The sequence below is a fragment of the Terrapene carolina genome, unplaced genomic scaffold, assembly GCF_002925995.2.
Source record: "Terrapene carolina triunguis isolate 2854851 unplaced genomic scaffold, T_m_triunguis-2.0 Scaffold633, whole genome shotgun sequence".
Lineage (NCBI taxonomy): Eukaryota > Metazoa > Chordata > Testudines > Emydidae > Terrapene > Terrapene triunguis.
This window is the reverse complement of record NW_020664984.1, coordinates 3421877-3433963: the sequence shown is the minus strand read 5'-3', so window position 1 is coordinate 3433963 and position 12087 is coordinate 3421877. Positions and strand designations below refer to the sequence as shown.

At 50.9% G+C, this 12087-nt stretch overlaps 1 protein-coding gene across 1 annotated transcript in view; it reads left to right on the top strand.

Annotated features, from left to right (window-relative positions):
• The window catches only part of ATP6V1B1 (ATPase H+ transporting V1 subunit B1), a 78374-nt gene that overhangs the window by 55539 nt on the left and 10748 nt on the right, over positions 1-12087 (top strand). Inside the window, exons 6-7 of the mRNA XM_026659546.1 lie at positions 615-692; positions 2876-3015. Of these exons, the coding sequence (XP_026515331.1) occupies positions 615-692; positions 2876-3015 (218 nt within the window). The remainder of the gene's footprint in view (positions 1-614; positions 693-2875; positions 3016-12087) is intronic.

The following is a 12087-nucleotide window of genomic DNA, read 5'->3' as shown; positions in this document are numbered from 1 at the left end:
GGGGTGAGCTGCTGAAGGAAACATCCAGTAAAACAAAGCACCTGGCTCATTAGGACCCTTCGAAGTAGGAGGAAAGACCCCCATTGATTTCAATAGGCATTGAGCAACCAGTTGACCGCTGTCCGTTGGATGGGCAGGTGTTGCATGCAAAATGGCTTCCATTTGCAACCAGCCCTGGGGAGAGCCCAGGCTCTGCGGGAGAGGGAGGATGGTTCAGTGGTTAGGATGCTGGCTAGGGACTCTGAAAACCTTGCTGTGATTCCTTACTCTGCTATGGTCTTCTGGTGCGACCTGGGGCAAGTCCCCTCTGGGGACGGGAGCCGCGTTAAGTGGACTAGCTGGGTCTGCAGCTTTTCTGAGCCTTGAAAACAAGCGCTGGAACCGGCACGGTTCTCGATGAAGGGTGCAAAGCCCAGGAGGGACGAGGGGGTGTCCCCAACACATGTTGTTTGCTTGCACCAAGTTTACCAAGCCGTCCGGCTCTCTCTGTATTACTGACCTGCCTCTGCGTTATTTACCGCTCCCCCAATCTTTGTGTGGTCGGCAAACGCTGTCAGTGATGACTTTGTTATCCTCAAGGCCAAATGTTAAGTAGTGTTTATTTCCCTTTGCAGGTCGGGTTTTTAACGGTTCTGCAAAACCCATCGACAAAGGCCCAGCTGTTATGGCCGAGGATTTTCTCGATATTAACGGTAAGCCCGTTGCAAGAAATTAAGTTGGCAAGAGATGTTGAGCGCATGATCTAAGGGGCACGGACCATGTCTTCCTGTGTGTTGGGATGACACTGAGTGGCCCTCTAGCTGTCAGTCATAGCAGAGAGGCCAAGGAGAACAGGTCCATCAATGGCTATTAGACAAGATGGGCAGGGATGCAACCCCATGCTCTGGTGTCCCTAAACCTCTGACTGCCAGAAGCTGGGACTGGACGACAGGGGATGGATCACTCAATAATTGCCCTGTTTTGTGCATTCCTTCTGAATAGGGTGACCAGCCGTCACGTTTTTAAAGGGACAGTCCCGTTTTTTGGAACTTTTTCGTATATAGGCGCCTATTACCCCCCACCCCCTGTCCCGTTTTTTCACAGTTGCTCTCTGGTAACCCTACTTCTGAAGCACCTGGCATTGGCCACTGTCAGAAGACAGGATACTAGATGGACCATTGGTCTGACCCAGCATGGCCGTTCTTATGTTTGTACTTTGCAAAGCGGGGCAGGCAGATCCCAATTTTACAGGTGGGGAAACTGAGACTGAGACAGGCCATGACTCGACCAAGATCACAGAGCAAGTCAGTGGCAGATCCAAAGAACCCAGGTCTCCTGGCTACCAAGGGCCAGGCCCTAGTCCCTGAACCAGGTAAGCCAGCACTAAAGGTTTCAGATCACATTAGCAAGAGGCTGCTGGGCTTGAATTTGACCAAGTTACCAAGGTTGTTTTTTATTAATAGGTAATAAATTCCAATGTGAACAGTTATTTTTGTGAACAAATAACCATTGTTCTTTGGTGTTTGCAATACAAACATTGCAGCACTGGGCTTGTGCATGAGACTCTGCAGGTGAAATTGACTAGGGACTGACAAGGACCAATGAAATGGACCAAACTGTTTTAATTGCCCAAGCCAAGTGAAGGGTAAGAAGGGAACTGAAGTCAGTGGGGAGATCTTCCTGGCCAGTGTGAGTTAGATGAGGCTCCAAAGAATAGTGTTGCCTCTTTGGTCCCAGGGGTTAGCCAACATCCAGGGTCTTGCTGGGCTGTTTCGGTGAGGATGAGAAATTGAAGCTTGGACTCGGGTATATTCTCCGGTGAAGGGTTGTTTGTTTACAAAAACCGTACGCAGAGTCCTGCTTCCCAGAGCACAGTGGGAACAAACAGGAACAGGTTCCCTGCTCAGAAATCCCCATCTGCCCCTCCAGCCAGCTCTGTGCCCAAGAAGCTTTGTCCCTCTGTTTCCTCTCTGCATCGCACTCACAACTCCTCCCTCTGCCTCCAACATCCACAATCAATAGTGGAATCTCAGTCACTGGAGGTTTTAAAGAGCAAGTTAGACAAACACCTGTCAGGGATGGTCTGACTCTAGATAATCCTTAGTCCTGCCATGAGTGCAGGGGACTGGACTAGAAGACCTCTCGAGGTTCCTTCCAGTCCTACGATTCTATGAATATCCAGCCTCTGCCTTTGCAATCAGTGAAACCTCTTTGAATCTAACTGGGTTAGCTCTGTGTTGCCAGGCGGCCTGTTGCCTTGCACGGTTGCAGCTGTTTTTACTACATAAAGGGGCTTGATTGTTCCGTCTGTTGAGTCAGATGGAGAGCCTGGTACCACTGGCTTTAACAAGGTGTGTGATTGTCTTTGGGCCTAAGGGCTTGTCTACACTGAAATGCTGCAGCTGCACTGCTGCAGCCCTTCAGGGAAGCCGCTACCTATGCCAATGGGCGAGGTTCTCCCACTGGCGTAGGCGCTGCACCTCCCTGAGAGACGGTAGCTAAGTCCACCGGAGAATTCTCCCGTCGACCTAAAACTGTCTACAACAGGGGTTAGGTCGGTATAACTGCGTCGCTCTAGGGTGTGGATTTTTCACACCTCGAAGTGTAGTTATACCGACCTAATTTCCTGGTGTAGACCAAGGCATAGACTCACCTGATAGCGACCATTGCCCAGGACAGCAGGCCCAGAACGACACTCATCTTTCTGGGCCTTTCTCTCTCTCTCTCTCTATTTGGACTATTTTCCCCCTCTATGTGAGGTTTTTGTATTTTTCATATCTAACAGTTCATTTCCCTATCCCCACAAAACCATCCAGGTCTTTTAAGTGACCCTACAATAACAAATCAGGTCCATGAGCGTCCCCTGCAATAACCCCTTCCTGCTTTCTTGTTTCAGGTCAGCCTATCAACCCTCATGGTCGCATATACCCTGAGGAGATGATCCAGACTGGCATCTCGCCCATCGACGTCATGAACAGCATCGCCAGGGGGCAGAAGATCCCCATCTTCTCTGCTGCTGGACTCCCTCACAACGAGGTAGGACCTCGCCTCTCTGCCCATCCCTCCCCGTCTCCTTCTGCAGTAGGGGCGGCCAGGACACATGGGGCGAGGGCGGACCCGTCTCTGCTTTATGCTAACACCAGAGATGCTGGATGTGGGGTTCTCGTGGCATTGCAAGTGCTGGCACCACCAGGCCCCCGGTATCCATGGACGTTTCCTGCAGGGAGGGGTGCCTGGCCCGGAGGATTGGTAATGGTGGCTGGAGTTTGAATCCCCTGTTCCTAGCTGGCCCAGTTCGCCCTTCCCAACAGCTGTCCCTCATTGGCTGGCTGTGAGATGCACCTCAAGGCCTCCTTTGCCAGCAGGCCGGCCCAAGACCCCCCCCAGCACCACTGACTCCTCCAAATCCCCGCTGGCAGCCTCAGCAGGGATGCCAAAAACTGGGTGGGCCCGGAAGAGTGAACGAGACCTTAGAGAAGGTCCCCCTGAGTCAGAGCTGAGACCCCCGGGCAGAGCCGTGTGTGTGAGAAGCCTGCCCTGGCTCTGCCTTGTGTGGTGCCTGTCCCGTGTGGCACCTGGTTGCACTCCCAGACTGTCGCCATGACACCGTCTACCATCCATTCATATTACTGCTCTACAGCATGTTCTGCAGGCAGGGTGCTGGCCTGGCACTCAGGAGACCTCGGTTCTAGGCCCAACTCCAACCTGCTGGGTGACGTCCAGCAAGTGGCTTCCCCTTCGACCCTTGTCTCTCCTAGAATCATAGAATATCGGGGTTGGAAGGGACCTCAGGAGGTCATCTAGTCCAACCCCCTGCTCAAAGCAGGACCAACCCCCAACTAAATCATCCCAGCCAGGGCTTTGTCAAGCCTGACCTTAAAAACCTCTAAGGAAGGAGATTCCACCACCTCCCTAGGTAACCCATTCCAGTGCTTCACCACCCTCCTAGTGAAATAGTGTTTCCTAATATCCAACCTAGACCTCCCCCACTGCAACTTGAGACCATTACTCCTTGTTCTGTCATCTGCCACCACTGAGAACAGCCGAGATCCATCCTCTTTGGACCCCCCCTTCAAGTAGTTGAAAGCTGCTATCAAATCCCCCCTCACTCTTCTCTTCCGCAGACTAAATAAGCCCAGTTCCCTCAGCCTCTCCTCGTAAGTCATGTGCTCCAGCCCCCTGATCATTTTCGTTGCCCTCTGCTGGACTCTTTCCAATTTGTCCACATACCTTCTGTAGTGGGGGGCCCAAAACTGGACACAATACTCCAGGTGTGGCCTCACCAGTGCCGAATAGAGGGGAATAATCACTTCCCTCGATCTGCTGGCAACGCTCCTACTAATACAGCCCAATATGCCGTTGGCCTTCTTGGCAACAAGGGCACACTGCTGACTCATATCCAGCTTCTCGTCCACTGTAATCCCTAGGTCCTTTACTCCTGTCTATTTAGATCGTCAGCTCTTGGGTAAAGGGATTGCCTTTCACTAGGCCCCTGGCACAATGGAGCCCTGATCTCCGTTGGGGCCTGTACATGCTGTGTTATAGAAATACCGTGAATAATACCCACCCGATACCTCAATCGTCAGTAGTGTTGTCTGTGCGAAATCATCCCTTAAACAAACCCAACTACGCCATTCTGCCATTCCAGTTCTTCACAGAGGTGTTCTCCAGGCTCAGATCTACCCTCCTGGAGGGATACCGTCTCCCCTGCCTCGCCCCTGCTCTAGTCCGTATACGTTCTTATTCGGCATACATCGCCTTCTAGATAGGCATTAAGCTTTGCGACACCATATCTGTCACGTGTTTGTTCTCCATCCTCTCCCCAGGGGAGATGTGTGTGTGAAGGGGCCTGGGACCCCAGCCAGGTGTATACAGACCATAAGAACTTAGAATACTTGCGTAGGGCCAAGGCCCTTAACCAGAAACAACTTCAGTGGGTCCTGTTCTTTTCACACATCAATTTCAAAATCTTCTATCACCCAAGAGCCAAAAACAGCAAGGCCGACTGTCATGGGGCCCACCCCACTCAAGGCCGGAGGTGTAAATTAGGACAATTAACCTATAAACTGCACCTGGAGGAAAGCCAGGTAGTGCTAAGTCCTACCTGCTGATGAAGTCCAGCTGGGGAGGAGGTGGGCCGGGGTTATGAAGACAGGAAGTTGGCAGCAGAAAGGGGGCAGTGGAGGAAGTAGTCTGCAGTTGCTCCCTGGGAGAAAGGAGTTTGGGCTGGTACACCCAGAGACGGGGGGAGCCAGGAGGCAGGGCTGAGAAGTAGGAAGGAGTCCAGGGAAAGAGCAACAGGGTCTGAGGAAAAGCGGACTGGACTGGGACCCGGAGGAGTGGGTGGGCCCGGGTTCCCCTACCAGCCCCGGGGGGAGTGGCAGTAGAGCGCAGACTGCCTAGGACGGTTGTCCGAAGAGATGTTCATACACCGGAAAGGGAGGACTATAGTGACCTGGCCGGAGGGTTGAGTCATGAAGAAGGAGCACCCCGAGTTCTGGAGAAAGAGGGAGACCACAGGGCAAGGAACCGACAGGAGGAACCTGGAGCCAGCTAATCCCAAAAGCAGCCAGGTGGAGGCATTCCAACTGACACACTGTCCCAGAACGGGGAACATTACGCTGACCTAGAGGATTTGAACCCTGAAACCTTCTGCGTCCTCAAGCCTCATAATTCCAAGACCTGCTCACTATAATGCCTCAGCCCATAGGGTCCCTCCCAATGAACAGGAGTCCATAGATAGGGAAGGGAACCCCACGGCGTCTGAGGCGGATAACCTACTGGAAAAGGGTGTATATACGTCCCCCCAGAATGCCGAGAAATACAACTCTACAACTCTGTCACGACTCTCCCCAGGTGGGATATTTTGGCCGGGTCAAGACTCAGCACCTAGTCTCTCATCTCTACTGGCTGCCTTGCACACGAGCCACGGTGCAGGCCTATGTCGGCTCTTGCAATGTATTTGCCAGCCCCAAGGTGCCACCCCATAAAATCCCTCGGGCTCCTGCAACCCCTCAAGACTCCATCTGGGCCCTGGTTAGTCTTTACCCTAGATTTTATACTAGAATTATCCGAACCCGCTGGGATCACCACCGTTGTGCCGGTGATGGGGACCACCTCACAAAAACGGCACACTCCATCCCCTGAACTGGCTATCCTCCTCCCAGGGGGCCACCTGGCTCTGGGTGGATCAAGTTGGCTGCTTCCTTGGACTCCTGGAGGCCTCCTGGTCTCCATCATCTCTGACCGCAGAGCGTAATTCATCTCTAGCTTCTGGCGTGAAGCCTTCCCAATGTCAGGCACTCCCTCTCGTCTCTCTTCCGCCCACCACCCTGGGATGGGGCTTGCAAACCCCACACTAAGGCTAAGGCAGGGGATAGGCAGCAGCCGTGCTGGACCAGGAATGCGCTGCCCCTCAGGCACTGCTGAGTATGCTCCTCCTCCTCTGAGACATCACCCCAGGGATAGGCAGGGGCACCAGAGGGTCACCTGGGTCAGCCCCGAGGTTTGGAGCAAAGGACTATTATTAAACAGCAGCCACACCTCAAACTGAGCCAGCGGGTGGGGTAGGGGAAGGTGAGCAGGAGGTGGGCTGAGCATTGGCCATCCTGTGCTGTCACATTTTCAGGGCCCCTGGGCCAGGACCCAATGGAGCAGGAGGCCCAGGTCCCCCTACCCACTCCAAATTCTCCTAAGCCGAGCCCTGGGACGGGCAGGCCTAGGGGGTTACCAACAAGGAAGCCGACCCAGTGGAACCCCATTTAGGTGGTGCTGGACATAGTGAGCTAAAGGAGAGATTGGAACAGCAGGTCCTGACCACTAAGCCTGATCACCGAAGAGACAACCCCACTACACACTAGCAAACAAACGGCAAGTGGAGAGAACCAACCAGATTCTGAAGCAGTTTCGATGCTACATAAACTACCACTAGAACGACAGGTCCGCAGTGCTATCTCGTGCAGGGTTCATGTACAATAACGCAGAACACGCCTCTGTGGGGCAAAGACTCTTCTTTTCAAACTGTGGATTCCACCCTTGGTTCTACCTGAAGTTTCCCCCAATCCAGCAGCCCTGGACTGGGCACAACTCCATCAAACCCAAGATGACACAAAGATTCCCCCAAAGGATGCCAAGAGGAGCTACAAACAGTATGTGGATCTCAGTCAACATGAGGGGCCCGCCCTTTCAGTAGGCCAGATAATACGGCTCTCGATAAAACATCTACATATGGAAAAAGCCATCTCATACGCTGGACTGCCAGTTCCTCGGCCCCTACCGAGTTTGCCACCAAATCAACCAGGTCACCTTTGAACTCCACCTACCTGGTTGTTCATAGATCACTCCAAGCCCCCCACACAGGGTCCATTCCCAATCCTCCCATGATGGTACATGTTCAAGATCGTGATGAGTATACTGTCCATGAGATCCTCAACTCCAGAATGAGACATGGTAGGCTCTGGCATCTCATCGATTGGGAAGGTGGCGGTCCTGACGAGTGCTCCTGGGAGCCGGCAGAGAATGGCCACACCCCTGACCTCGTAAAGACCTTCTATGAGAACCACCCCACTGGTTCCCCAAGCGGTGCCCAGACCGTGACCACAACCCAACAGTTCTCTCGAACCAGCAGGGGAGAGGACCAGCAGAACTCTCGCCCACTAGAGGCTCCACCCACGAAGCGCTGGATTGGAGCAGACGTCTGGTCCCACTGACTGGCCCGGCCGCACTATTTAAGCCAGAAGGAGGTAAAGGAGGTTGTCCAAGCAACTGAGTGAATTCCTGACCTGCTGCTGTCCTGGATCTGGCTCCAGCTTGGCCCTTGGCATGGTTGTCTGACTCTCACTCCAGTCCTGACCCTTGGCGTGACTCTTCACACTGTTTCCGGCTCACCCTTTGGCATGATCCTGATTCTGTTTCCTGCTCTGACTCCGGCTTTGCTGCCGACCCCGGTTCTGACCATTAGGCCTGACCACCCATACCCTGGCCCCTACACAAGACAGCTGCTGTACATCAAAAAAGGAAATCCCTCCATTTCCACCCTGAAGCATGAGAGCTGACCCCCCCCCCCACATCTATCCAAGGTAGTAGTGTGGCCTCCATTATCTGAGCAGCTCACAATCTTTAATGCACGGGGCTACGGAGAGAAACAAATGGCCTAAGGTCACATAGGGAGTTTATAGCATAGCAGGGAATTAAACCCAGGCATCCTGAGTCCCAAACTAGCATCCTTCCTCCTTGTGAGGATCTCAGCTACCGGGCTTGTTACACACACTGACTTCTAAAGCATGAAGTCTGCAGCTCATGCCCTCGGGCCACGCACAGTGCAATACATCCTGTTTTCTCTGCACTGGCGCTTCAGCCCTTCTGGGTCCTATGCGCTGTCCGGCTGCCAGCTTGCTGTGTGCCCATGATGGCCACAGAGTAAACAGGCTGGTCTGAGAACCTGCTTGTGGATAAAAGCACACGATATGGGTCATTATGGTTCAAGTGCATCGTATTATTCACTATTCCCAAGTATTCAGAGGGTCAAGACTCATCATCGTGACTTTGAGCATCAGTGGTTACCTGGCTCAGAAAGAGGCAGTGTTTGGTACTCGTTATTCTCCTCTTTACAAAAAATGGCTTGGCTGTCCAATCAGGGAACAGAACCACACCATGTGACCCAGCTGGGCCTCCACACACCGCAAGTAAGAAACAGCGAAAGCTCGGAGCAGACATTTTGTAAGCGTCACCCTGGCTGAAGACTGTTGGTCCGAACGGTTCAGCGAGTCTTTAGGGAGAACAGGTGTGTTTGCAGGAATTATTCCCCAAACAGTTTAGGGCTCAGTACTCAGTGACTAATCTCTGCAATGGACAGTTTGACCAGCTGTAAAAGCACAGTGTTTTCCTAAGGGAAGGCCTATATAAGCAAGGTACATCAGGAATCTTGGATTCAGTGCCCCACTCTGTGGGCAAACCACTTCCCTTCTCCGTGCCTCAGTTTTCCCAACTGTAAAATGGGATTAATGCTACCACGCCTATCTTCATGAAGCACTTTGAGGTGATAATAATATATAACAAATGGAAGAAAGGGGAAGTTGACAACAATCAATATCAGTCAGAAGCTAGGAAGTATAGAAAATTGATAAGGGAGGCATAGAGAAATCTATGGCCAGCAGAGTTAAGAACAAGAAGAAGGAGTTTTTAAAGTATATTAAGAACAAAAAAAAACACATGAAAAAAGTAGAATTATCCATAATAATGCAGAAAAGGCAGAAGTGTTAAAAATATTTCTGTTCTGCATTTGGGAAGAAACAGATGATGTGATCTCATTATATGATGAAGATAACTCTCTTTCCATTCCACTGGTATGTCAGGAGGCTGTTACACAGCAGCTACTAAAGTGAGACTCTTTTAAATCAGAAGGTCAGGATAATTTACATCCAAGAGTTTTAAAAGAGCTGGCTGAGGAGATCACTGGACCATTAATGTTCATTTTCAATAAGTGTTGGAACAGTGGGCAACTTTCAAAAGCTAATGTGGTGCCAATATTTTAACAGGGTAAACAGGATGACCCAGATAATTCTAGGTCTATCAGCCTGACATCAATCCCAGGCAAAATAATGGAGTGGCTGATATGGGACTCAATAGAAAATTAAAGGAGAGTAATATAATGAATGTCAATCAACATGGGTTTATGGAAAATAGATCCTATCAAACTAACTTGATATCTGTATTTGATTATATTACAAGTTTGGTTGATAAAGGTAACAGTGTTGACGTTATACACTTAGAGTTCTGTAAGGCGTTTGACTTGGTACCGCACAACATTCTGATTTAAAAACTAGACTGATATACAATGAACATGGCACTCGGGAAATGGATTAAAAGCCAGCTAACGGAGAGGTCTCAAAATATAACAGTAACGGGGAAATCATCATCAAGCAGGTGTGCTCCTAGTGAGGTCCCACAGTGATCTAGGCTACGCTATTTTAAACATTTTTATCACCGAGAAGAAAACATAAAATCTTCACTGGTAAAGTTTGCAGATGACACAAAAATTGGGGTAGTGGGAAATAATGAAGAAGAGAGATCAGTAAGTAATACAGAGCAATTTAGATTGTTTGGTAAACTGGGCACAGGTAAAAGATATGCATTTTAATACAGCTACATGCAGAAGAACGGCCATATTGGGTCAGACCAATGGTCCATCTAGCCCAGTATCCAGGCTTCAGACAGTGATCAATGCCAAATGCTTCAGAGGGAATGAACAGAACAAGGCAGTTACTGAGTGATCCATCCCCTGTTGTCCACTCCCAGCTTCTGGCAGTCAGAGGTTAGGAACAGACAGAACATGGGGTTGCACCTCAGACAATCTTGGCTAATAGCCATTGCTGGACCTATCCTCCGGGAATTTATCTAATTCTTTTTTGAGCCCAGTTATAGCTTTGGCCTTCACAACATCCCCTGGCAAGGAGTTCCACAGGGTGACTGTGCATTGGGTGAAGACGTACGTCCTTATGTTCCTTTTAAACCTGTTGCCTGTTCATTTCATTGGGTGACCCCTGGTTCCTACAAATATATACCTCTAGGAACAAATAGTTTAGGCTATACTTACATGATGGGGGGACTCTATGCTGGGAAGCAGTGACTTGGAACAAGATTTGGGGATCGTGGTGGATAATCAGGTGAACAGGAGCTCCCAATGTGATGCTGAGGCCAAAGGGGCTAATGTGATCCTGGGCTGCATAAACGGGAATCTCGAGTAAAAGAGGTGATTTGACCTCTGTATTTGGCACTGGTGTGACCACTGCTGGAATCCTGTGTCCCAGTCTGGTGCCCACGGTTCAAGAAGGAGGTTGATAGATTGGAGAGGGTTCAGAGAAGAGTCACGAGAATGATGAAAGGATCAGAAAACCTGCCTTCTCGTGATGGGCCCGAGGAGCTCAGTCTATTTAGTGGAACAAAGAGAAGGTTAAAGGTGACGTGATCTCAGTCTATAAATACCTACATGGAGTAATTGTCTCTTCAGTCTAGCATACAAAGGTCTGACACGATCCAGCGGCTGGAAGCTGAAGCTAGACACATTCAGACTGGTAATAAGGCGTGCATTTTTAACAGTGAGAGTAATTAACCATTGGAACAATGTACCAAGTGTTGTGGTGGACTATCCGTCGCTGGCAAATTTTAAATCAAGACTTGCAGTTTGTCTAACAGCTCGGCTCTAGGGATTACTGTGGGGTAGGTCTCTGGCCTGGGCTAGGCAGGAGGTCAGACGAGATGATCACGATGGTCCCTTCTGGCCTTGGGATCTCTTCCGCATGGAGGATGAAAGATCTTGTTTTTGTTTGTGTATCTCTGCACCTCCGGCACCGGTGCCCGCACTCATCGGCCAATCTCTAAAAACCAGACCCGGGTTTGGAAGGGCAGGGTCTCCTCAGCCCTGTGTGCTGGGCCCAGCAAGGCCATCAAAGCCAGTGAGAGCCGAAGCTGGGCTGCGCTAGAAACGTCAAGTGAAGTTTGTGCTGAAATGCCAAGCTGCATCAGCCCTGATCATAACCACTCGGTCGTGAACTTTGATGAACTCGAAATATCAGGTTGATCTATAAATGCAACTGGTGCTGCCGCTTTGGCAACGAACCGGAGATCCGCGGCCCAAGAGGTAATCAACCAACTTCCTCCTCTGACAACAGCCGCACACGGCAAGCCAGAGCGAGACAGTGATGCAATCGGACGGAAAACCTGGCCTGACAGATCGGGAGTGACGGACGAAAGTTAATATAATAAAGTCAGGGCCCAGTGCAATGGATGCTGCGGCAGCACAAGGCAGAGGTGGGGAGGGATCCAGGAGCAGAGCCGGCTGATAAAGGAGGGCAGGGAAATAGCCTCCTCCTCGGCCCCTCTTTTTTGGGGATTGGGGGGCGCTGGTAGGCTGGGTGCCTGTTTTAAAGCCAGGCCTCCAATTGGTCCTGCCATGATTTTGAAGTGGATTGAAAGGCAGAGTTAGTGGAGCAGATGCCCATTGGTAGGTACTTACAGGAAGGATCAGAGTAGAGTACGGACTCTCATCACAGGGAGCGAGTGATAGGTCCTTCCCCACATGCCATAACTGCCCCTCTGCCCCCCAACCTC